General features: G+C 39.0%; 1 protein-coding gene across 1 annotated transcript in view; it reads right to left on the reverse strand.

Moving 5' to 3' along the window:
- Positions 1 to 267: 267 nt before the first annotated feature.
- The window catches only part of MUC19 (mucin 19, oligomeric), a 60318-nt gene continuing 47878 nt past the window's right edge, over positions 268 to 12707 (reverse strand). Inside the window, exons 43-55 of the mRNA XM_075553313.1 lie at positions 12181 to 12427; positions 10055 to 10107; positions 9857 to 9957; positions 9070 to 9221; positions 8630 to 8768; positions 7718 to 7822; positions 7426 to 7620; positions 6528 to 6767; positions 6287 to 6443; positions 5084 to 5209; positions 4021 to 4162; positions 2799 to 2830; positions 268 to 362 (exon numbers count right to left, since the gene is read on the reverse strand). Coding sequence (XP_075409428.1) covers positions 268 to 362; positions 2799 to 2830; positions 4021 to 4162; positions 5084 to 5209; positions 6287 to 6443; positions 6528 to 6767; positions 7426 to 7620; positions 7718 to 7822; positions 8630 to 8768; positions 9070 to 9221; positions 9857 to 9957; positions 10055 to 10107; positions 12181 to 12427 — 1784 coding nt within the window. The remainder of the gene's footprint in view (positions 363 to 2798; positions 2831 to 4020; positions 4163 to 5083; positions 5210 to 6286; positions 6444 to 6527; positions 6768 to 7425; positions 7621 to 7717; positions 7823 to 8629; positions 8769 to 9069; positions 9222 to 9856; positions 9958 to 10054; positions 10108 to 12180; positions 12428 to 12707) is intronic.

Consider the following 12707-nt stretch of genomic DNA (forward strand, 5'->3'; position numbering starts at 1 on the left):
TTTGTTTGGAAAGCCTTCACCCAATTCACACCAAAAAAATTGTGTAAAAAATGAACGTAAAATTTTGGGGGAAGCTATTTCTCCAAACTAGTAGGATGCAGAATTATCTTTTTAGATTTTCTCTTTTTCAGGAAAGATATTTGCTAATATTACAATAAGATGTAGATCCTGATACATAGCACGGATGTTCAGGAAAAAGAAATACATAAAATATTATAAAAAATTGAGAAAGGGCCAAAATGCATGATCTCCAAAATAAGTTTGCTGCTAATTTAGCACATTAAAAAAAAAAAGCAGAGGAGAAGGGGAAGCTTTTTTACCTGGTCTGGTGGGTAGTAGCGAGGTAACAGTTGTAGTAGAAACTGTTTAGGAAAAAACATTTATGAAAATAAATTATTCCAGTCATTTCTGCTGTGGTATTTAGTTCAAGAAATCAGTTGCCATAAACTAAAGCTAAACTTGTGTGCAGATATCAAATAACAAAATTTTTTGCACTTAACTCCATACAAATAACAAATTTTTTATTTACTTTATATCCACCACAAAAAAAAACATTTCTGCTCTTGCCTTTTAATCACAGGAACTGTATTCTAGCTCTTTATAGGCCAAGCAATTACATTTAAGACTTTGTGGTGTCTTAATTTTAGGGTAAATGGCCAATATTTGTATTAACTAAAACATAAATAACACGCTAGAGGAGTCTATGTAACTTTAAACACATTGTGGAAAGCTAAGCTTTCTTTTTTTAAAATAAATCATTTTACTGGGTGCTCTTACAGCTCTTATAACATTCCATACATCAATTGTATCAAGCATATTTATACTTATGTTGCCATCATCCTTTTCAAAACATTTTCTACTTGAGCCCTTTGTATCAGTTCCTCGATTTACTAATCGACTGTACTCATTTATGTCTCTCTAAATGCTAATCAAAAGGAACTAGTCCCCTTGACACAGGTGTAAATATTCTGCAGCAAACCCAAGTATATGTTTTATTATTAATAAGCCAAACTGCACAAATTAAAATTAAAATGTGTTTTGTTTATAGAATCCTTCAAAAAGTACAATTAAAATGATCCTATAACTTTAATGCACGATTATAGAAAAAGGAATTGATAGTTGTATTTCTATGTATTTAATACATCCTGGGTATGGTTATGATGTTAAAATTATAATCTTTACAAAAGAATACATTTTTCTATTGAATTTCAATATTCTGATTATTATTAAGAGGTTATTACAATTTTGAAGCATTGGCTAGTGATATTTAACTAATTATTACAGAAAATCTTTTGTATGTTCTAATCATATTTGTAATTTAATTCAAGAACTAAAAGAACATTTTGACATTTTACTTTACAAAGTTTCATATTGACAGGTTTACCAATATAAACTGCACTGATATGGATTCATGTTTAACTATACATAATTACATTCACAAACACCCATCCATAAGTATATTTGTAAAACAATAATGATTTTACCTGTAAATGTTGAATTTGTAGGACTCATTTCTGTAATAATCATACGTTACTATTATTGATAAGAATGAACAATCTTGAACAAATCTAGGTCTTAAGTTGTCTATGTGCTACCAGTCTCTAATTTTACTTATCATTTCTAATATTAAACTAAAAGCACATATATTTCTTTGACATTCACTGAGATTTATTTTAAAGATACGTGTGATTTCTTTTGATTTCCTTCTGTTCTGCTCCTCACCTTCCACTCCATCTCTCCATTAAACTATTTAGATGGATGCCTAACCATAGGTCCCAGAACCTACAGATAGTATGGATCAATCTGCAGTAGCATTACTGAGGTCTATCTGTCATTACCCAGTTAATCAGCCATTGGCAAGGTATTGATAGAATTAATGAACACCAACATCACTGCCGTGGACTCTGACTGACAATGACCCTGTAGGACAGAATAAAACTGCCTTTTGGGTTTCTGAGGCTGGACATCTTTAAGGGATCGATTAGCCTTATCATTCTCCTACGGAGCGACCAGTAGGTTTGAACTGCTGGCTTTGCAGTCATCAGGCCAATGGGTAAGCCACTGGGCCAGCAAGGCTGCTTATTGAAAGCTACAGATTTGGAAAATACCCCAAACAATCTCATTCAGATGGTCTTGTCCCTTTCAGAAGAACAGAAGTCTGACTCGTTAGGAAGCACCGTTTTTGACTTGCACCCAGCGGCTACTTCTTGAGAGGCAGGTGTAGCAAGTGGCTGTGTGAAGGTGTAGCGAGTGGCTGTGTGAAGGTGTAGCGAGTGGCTGTGTGAAGGTGTAGCGAGTGGCTGTGTGAAGGTGTAGCGAGTGGCTGTGTGAAGGTGCAGCGAGTGGCTGTGTGAAGGTGCAGCGAGTGGCTGTGTGAAGGTGTAGCGAGTGGCTGTGTGAAGGTGTAGCGAGTGGCTGTGTGAAGGTGCAGCGAGTGGCTGTGTGAAGGTGTAGCGAGTGGCTGTGTGAAGGTGTAGCGAGTGGCTGTGTGAAGGTGTAGCGAGTGGCTGTGTGAAGGTGTAGCGATTGGCTGTGTGAAGGTGTAGCGAGTGGCTGTGTGAAGGTGTAGCGATTGGCTGTGTGAAGGTGTAGCGAGTGGCTGTGTGAAGGTGTAGCGATTGGCTGTGTGAAGGTGCAGCGAGTGGCTGCCCTGAAAACTTGCGGGCTGGTCTACTCTGAGCTGGGATCCTTATGAGTTGACTGGGGGCAGCAGGTTCTTGTGTCGGCAATGCTCTGAAAAGACCCCCAGCTTTTTAGCTCATCTTCCCCGAACCATAGAACAAAACGAGGGGACTCACCACCGCACTCCAATTCCCCTGCAATGCAATAGCTGAAAGCCAAATAAAAACAAAATGGAGGTTAAAATTCAACCCCTAGGGATATTCATCACACACAAAAACTGTTCCAGTGAAAATCAAAGCAGAACCATAAAAGAGATTTTTTTCCCTTCACATAATGCTCTCAGTTCCAATACTGTTTGTACTGTTCTTGTCAGCCATTTCGGAGGCAAGTTATAAAGCTAGTCCTTATATTTTCCAATTGAATCATGATGGTTTTGACGTCCACATTATTCTAGTAAAATCTCTAGTATTTACTCCATATGGCCATTTGAAAGCATGCAAATGCCATCTTCTATTTATAGAATTAAAACTTTGTTTAATCCAAAACCGATAGTATAGTGTCTACCTTTTTCTGCATTATTTAGATATAAGTGTGAGCAAGTCATTTGTTCATATGTGGGTTTTTTGAAATGCAAAAGAACTTATATAACTAAAATAAACTGAAATTTTAAAACTGTCTTTATTCAGAAATGACCAGGTTAAATTATGTGTGTGTGCATACTGTTTAAAGCTCATGAAAAATTCTATTATCTTTTCCTTCGTACACACATACACATTCTCTCAATCTCCTCTCTCTCTCTCTCTCTCTCTCTCTCTCACACACACACACACACACACACACACACACACATTAATACATATCCCAAATTCACTACCATCCATTCAATTCCAACTCACAGCAACCCTATAATGGTTTCCCAATTTGAAAACTTTTTAAAAATCATTTTATTGGGGGCTCATACAACTCTTATCACAATCCATACATCCATCCATTGTATATTTGTTACCCTCATCGTTCTCAAAAGATTTGCTTTCTACTTGAGTCCTTGGTATCAGCTCCTCATTTTTCCCCTCCTACTCCCCCCGCCCTCCCAAACGTTTACAAGAGCAAATGACTTTTGGAGCAGCTGGTGAGTTCAAACCCCCAAACTTATAGCTAGTTGCTTCCCTGACAGCGCCCCCTAGGTTCCAGTATGTCACATATAAATCACTCACTCAATTACCGCTCAGCGCAACCCTGCAGGCCAGGGTAGGACTGCCTCTATGGGTTTCTGAGACGGAATCTCTAAGGAAGCAGAACGCCTTTCTCATCTCCCACGGAGCAGCTACTTCCCTGGCCTCTCAACATGGAAAATGCAGGAAGTAGAATTGCTTATTGGAAAGTTATCGGAAAGCATACCATGTTTTTCCACAATTGTCTTTGATAACTCCTCCTGCTGGTATGACATCATTGTAGAAACAGCTGCACTCAGATAAACTGACGCATTTCATTGTGTTTTCATCCAGGTAAGGTGCACTCTCCGGGCATTTAGCATAACAACCTGTATGTTAAGTTGACCCACAGTTTATCTCTACTGAAACTCACCACATTATATTGTATGACATCATACTGTCTACATGTATATCAGCCATGACCAGCCATTGATATGACTAGGTAGTATTCATTTTAGAGAGTGATCCTAACAATCACAATGAGATGAGTAGGACCATATCTATTTTTACATTACTTAAACTGAAGTAGACAATAGCAAGACAATGTACTCATAATGCAAATAAAGAAATAGAAAAGGATTCAGATGCTTCTGCAATGAAAAGTCAGCCTACAAGCTTAAATTGTTGCATGCTTTAATTTTTCCCAAAATGTTCCCTAAACTTTATAAAAATATTTACTGATATAGTGATGGACACAATGTTGAGCATAATATTACTGTGTTAAATCTGTGTCTTAAAAGGTGGGTAGCCTGTTCTAAATTTCTAATTCTGAGAGAGGAAATGAAGATACAGGACTTAGAATAAAATATTCTGAAAAATTCCAAAGCCACAGTTTAACACAAGGAAACTTGGAAAGGTTTTGCATCGTCTATTTTCTTGTATTAATCTTCTCTCCTGAAAGATATCATTCTAAGGTGGGCAATTACTCTGAAATATGGGCTACAGTTATTGGGGCTCGATTCCTATGACATGCAGCTTTCCAGCAACCTACACTGTCTATCAGAAAGTAAAAAGCTTAACACAGCACTTCGCTCTCCCCTTCTCTCTCACTTGTTCTCACTCTTTTTTGTCTCACTCTTGATCTTGCTTCCATTAGATAGATCACATGCTTCTAATGTAGGATTATACATATCACAATATAAATGACAAAATATAAGATAGTGAAGTGGGAGAAATTGACAACATCCTCTGTTTTTAAGAGACAAATATCATTTGCCCTGCTTCCTAGCCCTTATTAAAATTTGTCTTACCTTCTAAAAGTGCAGAAAACTTCTGGCCGATGACCCGATCCTTGCATGTTTTTGCAGTCACCGTCCCACAGGGTTCATAATGCCAGGTACATTCCCCAGGTGCGTTGTAGTAATCACAGTAGACAGCTATGGTGGAATCAGACCCAATTATGCCTGCTCGCTAGGTGGCAATTCTCACCCTTCATTTTCCAAAGCAGACATTTAAATGAAAGATTTAGGATACTATTAACAGTAAGCAGAGCTAATTCTTATTACTTTTTAAGATAGTGTTCCCTTTTAAGACAGCATTCTGTCTCATTCAAATTCCTTGGACTGTCTCATTCAAATTAGCATTCTGTCTCATTCAAATTCCTTGGACTGTGGTTTCTACAGTTCCTGCTAAGCTAAAATCGCTTGCAAATAAAGAGAAGAGGAAAGCAGGTCTAATTCAAAATAGTGATTTCTCTTTTTGCCATAACAGACAAAGGTGAGTTTGAGGTGGAAATTAAGCACTTTTCTCGTTTTTAGATGTCTTAGGTCTTAGTCTGGTCCATGGTTTTCATGTTCACACTTTAATTGGAAAAACAAACCTCTGGGGAAATGACATTTTTGGGACGTGCAAGATCTCATCCCCAAGTGATGCAACAAGGGTGCCATTTGATGTCATGTGTATAATAAATTGGGGAAAATGAGATTTCTATTTCAACACTTCTCATTTCACTATTTTTGTCTCAAAATATCTCCCTTTTGAATCAAAAGAGATAACTAATTTCTATAACAAATTTATTGCATGCATAGATGAAGATTCAATTTATATTCACTTTGCAGTTCATCGTGAATAGGACCCTATATAAGTTTTCAAAGCAGCATATGTTGAACCAAACACAGTATTTGAGGTAAATATTTCAGGATATGTGGGTATACAAAAGTAAATACATACTTCGTTTTTCACCTAAGTATGAATATTTTATTAGCATTCCATGTTTCTTCCCTGTGGATACAAGAACCTTGAAAATGAAAACTGAACTTGAAGTTCTACTCCAGGTTCTATATTCTTTAACATGGGTAATTTGGTTCTCCTTAAAAATATATATGAGCATATTTTTAAACCTTTCTAGGTGCAAGAACACCTGTTTCACAGAAAAAAATGAAAGCTATTGGTGGTCTACTCAAACAATCCTATCAAATTACTATTTTGAAGAACAACAACCTTTGACTACTTACGACAGAGATTCGGTTTCCTCCACGGGACACAGACGCCAACTGCACTGCACGCTTCTGCGTACATAGCGACGGCCGTACAGAAGCCGAGGTACTTTCCTTCCATGTCACACGCACAGGCCTCTTCAATGCACGCGTCGTAGTAAGCATTGGGATCAACCTAGGCAGATCACAGCATGTGGGTTTCTGGGAGAAAAATCTTGGAGGAATTGCTACCTTGTTGTGGCAATCAGAGCAGTGCTACCTTGTTGTGGCAATCTCTGAAGGTGGCGTCCCGGATGATCTCACATTTCTGTACGGCCCAGGCTTTGCAGTAAGGATTGGAGTCACACGGGAATGTTTGAGTGACGGTGTCTGAACATTCTTGACTTGTTTTCCAGCTGTTTCCGAATTCCAGTGGTCCAGCAGCTAGTGAGGAATATCTCGTGGTGAAATCATCCTTTAGATCTCCATTGTTATTTCCACAAAGACCGCACACTTTGCCCTGTACAGATCCAAAGGGGAGGGGGGAAGTTGAGTACTTACTTTGAATAAAGCTAGATTATTCTACAACTCAATCAGCAATACAGATGAGAGATAGATAGAAAAATAGAGAGATCGATAGATAGATAGATAAAATGTAGATAGATATACCAAAATATGACTATGTTCTCATGAATCTATTTTAAACTCTAAATTTTGTAAAGAAACCAGCATCCATGGATAACATTCTACTTCCATTTAATCTAGTATCTTATATTGTAAATTATCTAATCTCAAGTAAGATAAATTCATTAAGGAATAAGAGGAGAATATGTTAGCTAGTATTAAATTATATATAAGTAGATTCTAAGAGCAGATACTAAGGAATACACTAAATTTAACATATACAAACTACTTCAGAATCTTACAAGTTATAATTTCAAATAAGGTTACATTAGAATGCTTTAAATTGAATATATTTCATTTCTAGCAGACTCTTTCATCTTTGCCTAAATTTTGAATCTTGTGATAAGCTTTAATGAAGGTGGAAGAGTTGTTTCTCTAATGGAAACCCAGCTATCAACCATCTTCCCCCATACAACCTGTGAATACCTGCCTTTAGTTTTCAGTAAAAGAAATGATTTTGCTTCCCCCCAATCACTTATTAGTAATGTACATACATTCCAGCTGGGTTCCAATATAGCAGAGATTCGTGTGTTTTTGTCCCAAATCAGGGTTATTCCAGATTTAAATTTCAGAATCAAGTACAAGCCCACGGTGTGGACGGAATATGTGTTTCCATCGAGCGCACAGTCCTTGCTCTCAGCGGTTTTGACTGCTGTTACTTTGCCATCTTGCAAGACGATATTCTGGTCCTGTAAATTCAGAGAATTCAAAAAAAATCATTCAAACAACGTCAGCTTTATTTGGGCGCACCTAAATTGAGGGGAGAGGGAAACAGTTGTTCTGTACCCGGAAAGCAACGATGATTTTCCTCGAACACGTGAGCCCATCTTCACAGCATGGAACACTCTCAGTTAAGACGCGGAATGTGCCATTCTCACGGCCGCAGTAGTCCTTCAACATGAAACGATAATAACAGTTTATCGATATCAGGGATCTGGGACGCAACTGCAATATTTGAATCACACAAATATTTCCTCGATGGGTGACATTTTAAACCTAATAAATCACCATATGTTATGTTATGAAATTTCTAAAATACAACAATGTATGGATTGTATTCATTGGCTGAATTCGTTCTTCTTACTCTCCTTAGATATGATTCTTTCCCCATTACTTCCACATAGGTTTGTAGTTATACCATAAATATATGAATACATAAATATTTGTATTTACAGATAACCTTCTGGCTTGCCTCTCTGTCTCAATTTCTCCATTTTCATCCTCATGAAATGAATAATATCAACTTTATAGCATTATTAGGATCACATACAATAAGCCATAAAAATCAGTAGACCCTGTTAACACGTGCACACAGGTAGCTGTGGTTGCTAGTGCCGAGTCGTTGTGTAGCTAATCACCGTGGTTCACATGTTCTCATGCTTAGTGTGGGCAGTTCCACGTCAAGGCTGGGTTGCTACGGTCCCCGTTTTATAGACACAGAAACGGAGACGCCCCGCGGTGAAGACAGGTGCCCCGGGTCGCACAGCTGTTTAACACAGGGTCAAGGTGCACGTTCACCCTGACGTCTCCTGCGTCAGCATTGCGTTACGTTACCGTTTATTGCTTTCTAGAAATGTACATTTTGTGTTGTTTCATTATAAATTTCCCAGTTTCAGAATAAAGTTCTCCGGAGTTCTTGTCCGAATGAGTAATCATTAAGGCACATAACAAAGTGTCATGGAACACACTTGTAATTACCTCCAGGAAGGAGTACTGGCAGAGACCGTCAAAGCTGTAACTTTTTCCATCAAACGTTATAACATGACCTTCCCCATAGACATGGCAAGTGCTTTGACATGCGTTCTGCGTGCAGTGCCAGGATCCTTTAAGGCAAGTACTAAAGGGAAAAAATATGATAAAAACTGTGATGCTGGTACTTCCAGTATGCCAAGATTTGCCTACTCATAATTCTATAAAGAAATGTAGATATTTTTGTACATATTGATTAAACAATTACAGATTGATGAAAATTTTGGAGTGATGTTTCATTATATTTTAGGATTGTCATTTTATATAATGCTTACTATATTTCTACCTACATAAGACCATATGTTACCAAAGGTCCCCAAATTTAACTTCTTTCCCTGTACATTGGCGAATATATAAAGCTAGGAAAGTATTTCTCTTTTAATATGTACCACTTATTGCAGCCAACTGAAGTGACGCTTCCTTGGTCATACTCTCGTCCACCGAAAGAGCACGGGCACTCGTCAGGAAACACGCACTGCCCTTTGGAATTTCGAACCTTTCCCACCGGACAGTAACACCCACGTTTGCAAGGCAAGTTGTTCTGCAGGCAAAATACAAAGATAGATCATGCTGTTATGATTCCATCACACCCTTCGCATTGATTTACAATATGCAAATGTATCGAAAACATATTGAGGGTTCCAACTGAGAAATCAAAGTCACCCACAACAAATGAAATGATGCCGATCTAACATTTTTTTCACTGAATTTTCAGTTTCCTTCTGCTCTAAAATATTTTTTAAGCTAAACTCTAAAGCCATATTTAGAACAAGTCACCTGTCTAGTCAATTTGGGCATGTAGTGCATATAGTACAGAATAGAACAGTAGAAACGCCATCAGGTGTTTATTCTTGTGACCTTTCTAAAGCAGTCTGCCTGGCTTTCTTCTTCCAGAGTTCGAACCACCAGCTAAGAGCTGTGCCCTGAACCAGTCTGACCCTGAAGCACTTCATTGTTCGCACAGCACCACCACCACCCCTTCCACCTCCCATTTCAGGCCCTCACTGCGATTGAGACGACGGACTCAGAGCGCCCTGGAGGACTGGGTGACACTGCTCCACATGACTTCCAAGACTGGAAATCTTTATGGGAGTAGACAGCCTCCGTCTTTGTCCTGTGGATTCGGACCACTGGCCTTGCAGTTAGAAGCCCAGAGCTTAAAGCCACGTTACTTACATCAAAAGTCGGTATGTTCCGAGTGCTGCATGTTGTGTCTGTTCTCCTCTGTGCCTTGGGGTCGCTGCAGTCTACATACTCAGCCCCTCCTGAACAGTTATCTGCAGGTGAATGGACGTTGTTGTGGATTATGGGCCTCTTGAGCGGTTTATCTTAACCAAGGGATAGTTTAAATGACACCATGATTTCAATACTTACGTAGGGATAAGTCAATGGGGGTTTGGCAAAGCAGAATTCCATTGCGGCAGACACTGGAAATAAAAGAAACCCACTCAGTCAAACATCCATTCTCCTCGAAATATTCTAATGGTACTATTACTGTAACTTGAACTTCTACTTATGAGCCACCTCCTTTGTTACAAGTAGTTAGACAAATGGGACATGGCCCCCGAAGATGTGTGAAATGTATCAACACACAAAGTGTAGTCTGGTAAGTGTTTAGGAATGTACAGACAGGTTTCTGTTAAGTACTGGGTAAAGGAAAATAAACTGTGTAGAATTGATGGCTGTATCTTGGTGGAGGAGATGCAGCCAGCAGGAAAGCAGTGCTTCTGAGAGGCAGAGCTGGGCTGTCCAGAAAGGCTAACACCTGCCCCGGGAACTCCCAGAAATCCTGTTTGGGTGGAAAGTGGCATGGCAAAGAGAGGCAGCAGACACGTCAGGGCAAGCTCATGGATGGCCGTAAACTACACACAGCTTTGTGTTTATTCTCAACGTGGGAGTTAGTCCTCGTTTTCTGAGCAAAGATGTGGCATGGTCAGACAGTGGGTTAAGTCAGCCTTTCTGAAGGAATACAGGAGACCTCCAGACAGGGTCACCTTCACGACCAATCAGTCCTGCTGCCAGACCTGCTGGGGGTCTGAAACAGAGATGTGATGAACCATCATGTAGATGTGCTAGCTAGAACCTATAAAGAGGAGTATCAGATTCAGAGCCCAACCAAAAGTTTATCATCTTTAATAGAAAGATGTTGTTGTTAGAAAGGGTTGTTACCTATAATTTCCTTTAAATAAAAAGAATAATAAAAGCCAATCTTGCTGCCATGGAGTTGATTCCAATGTACAGTGACCATATGGAACAGAATAGAACTGTTGCTGTGGATTTCGGAGACTACATTTTTATGGAATAGAAACCCACAAGGTCAACAGTTGGAAACAAGCAGGTACTGTGTGACAGAAAGATGAGGCTTTCTAGTCCTGTAAAGAATTACAGTCTCAGAAATCCACAGAGACCATCCAGTTCTGTCTCATATTGTCACCATGAGTAGGAATCAACTGGATGGGAGTGCGTTTGGCTTCATAAGAAATGAAAAGTAAAACATATGCAAGGAGTAGGGGAAACTGCAGAAGCCCACATGGCATAAAGATTGTGAGTCTGCTAAGCTGAAAAGGTCAGTGGTTTGGACCTACCAGCCACTCCATAGGAGAAAGGGTGTGGTGATCTAGCACGAGAATAGATGAATGGACAAATTGAATGTTAGAGTCCAGGACTGTAAGACCAGAAGATTTAGATGGTGCCCAGCTACTTCTACTGAGGACAACTACTGAAGGGATCGTGCTGAAATGTGAAGATTGTGAGAAAAAGAAAAGTGGAACGCAACTCAAGAACATTAAAAACAAAAACAGGCTCATTGGTCAAAGAGAGACTGGTGGGGAGGGAGCCTCAAGACTACAACCCTTAAACCTCCTCACATGTGGAACTGAACCCCACCCCCTGTAGCTCAATTTTCAATTGAACAATACAGAATTTTCTAAATTACATAGTAAATAAAGAGCTCTGTAAGGTAGACTGGAACATCTTCTGCCCCACAGCCCCTATCTCCTCGCTAACAGTGTAGTGTACACAGCCCTTACCATAAGCAACCAGTTGAGATAAAAATTTAATTGAAGGACAAAGTTGGGAAGGGTAAGAAAGAAGGAGGGAGGGAAGTGGAAAACAAGGAGAAAGCGGGATCAGGGATGCTACAGATATTGCAATCAATGCTATGAAAAAAGTGGAGAAATTATTTATAATTAGTTATTAATTATTTGTGTATAATGGAAAACGGATGCGCCCAGTAACCCTTTAACCAATCAACAATAAAAGGGTTTTTTTGCATGTGTTTTTTAAAAGATTCTAGCCTACGAAACATTACGGGTCCACTCTTAGGCATGCCATACATCACTGGGCGTCAGAATTGACTCAATGGCAGGAACAAGGGAGGCAAAAGACTATCATTCTTAGGACACAGTGACTTACTTTCAATATCACAACAAGCAGCTAGTACTGTGTGTGTGTGTGTGTGTGTGTGTGTGTGTGTGTGTGTGTGTGTGTACTATCCATACCATTTATTGCTATCAATCTCGATGAGTTTGCCTGGTTGTATGATCTCGTCATTTATGTAGCAGTCACACTGAGATTTCTGGACACAGTGTCCTTCATTATTCCGGTACATTCCATCAGGGCAGGTGCATCCATCCACTGGAACATCTTCTACATCACAGCTCCTATCTCTCTCTGACAATGATCGGCAAGAACTATTACAGGCTTTGACATTGTACTGGAAAACGAGGCCACGTGAACAGGACTGTTCTGTTATTAAAGAAAATAAAAAGTAGTGAATGCATATATATAATATATAAAGGTGAAATATCAGATTCAACTTTATGCTTATAGATATTACATCGTATTATTCAACATTGAGATGATTACTTTCTTGGTTTTGATCCTAGCATTCATTTATTTTATTTTCAGTCAATATTGAATAGCTGTTATGTGTACTCATTCTGTTGAGTAAACAGTCATAAACCTAATAGGAAAAGTAATGCTCTCCTATGGCTGGCAGAAGGACAAATGTACTATGAAGCGGTAT

This window comes from Tenrec ecaudatus, chromosome 6 (genome assembly GCF_050624435.1).
Source record: "Tenrec ecaudatus isolate mTenEca1 chromosome 6, mTenEca1.hap1, whole genome shotgun sequence".
Classification (NCBI taxonomy): Eukaryota; Metazoa; Chordata; class Mammalia; order Afrosoricida; family Tenrecidae; genus Tenrec; species Tenrec ecaudatus.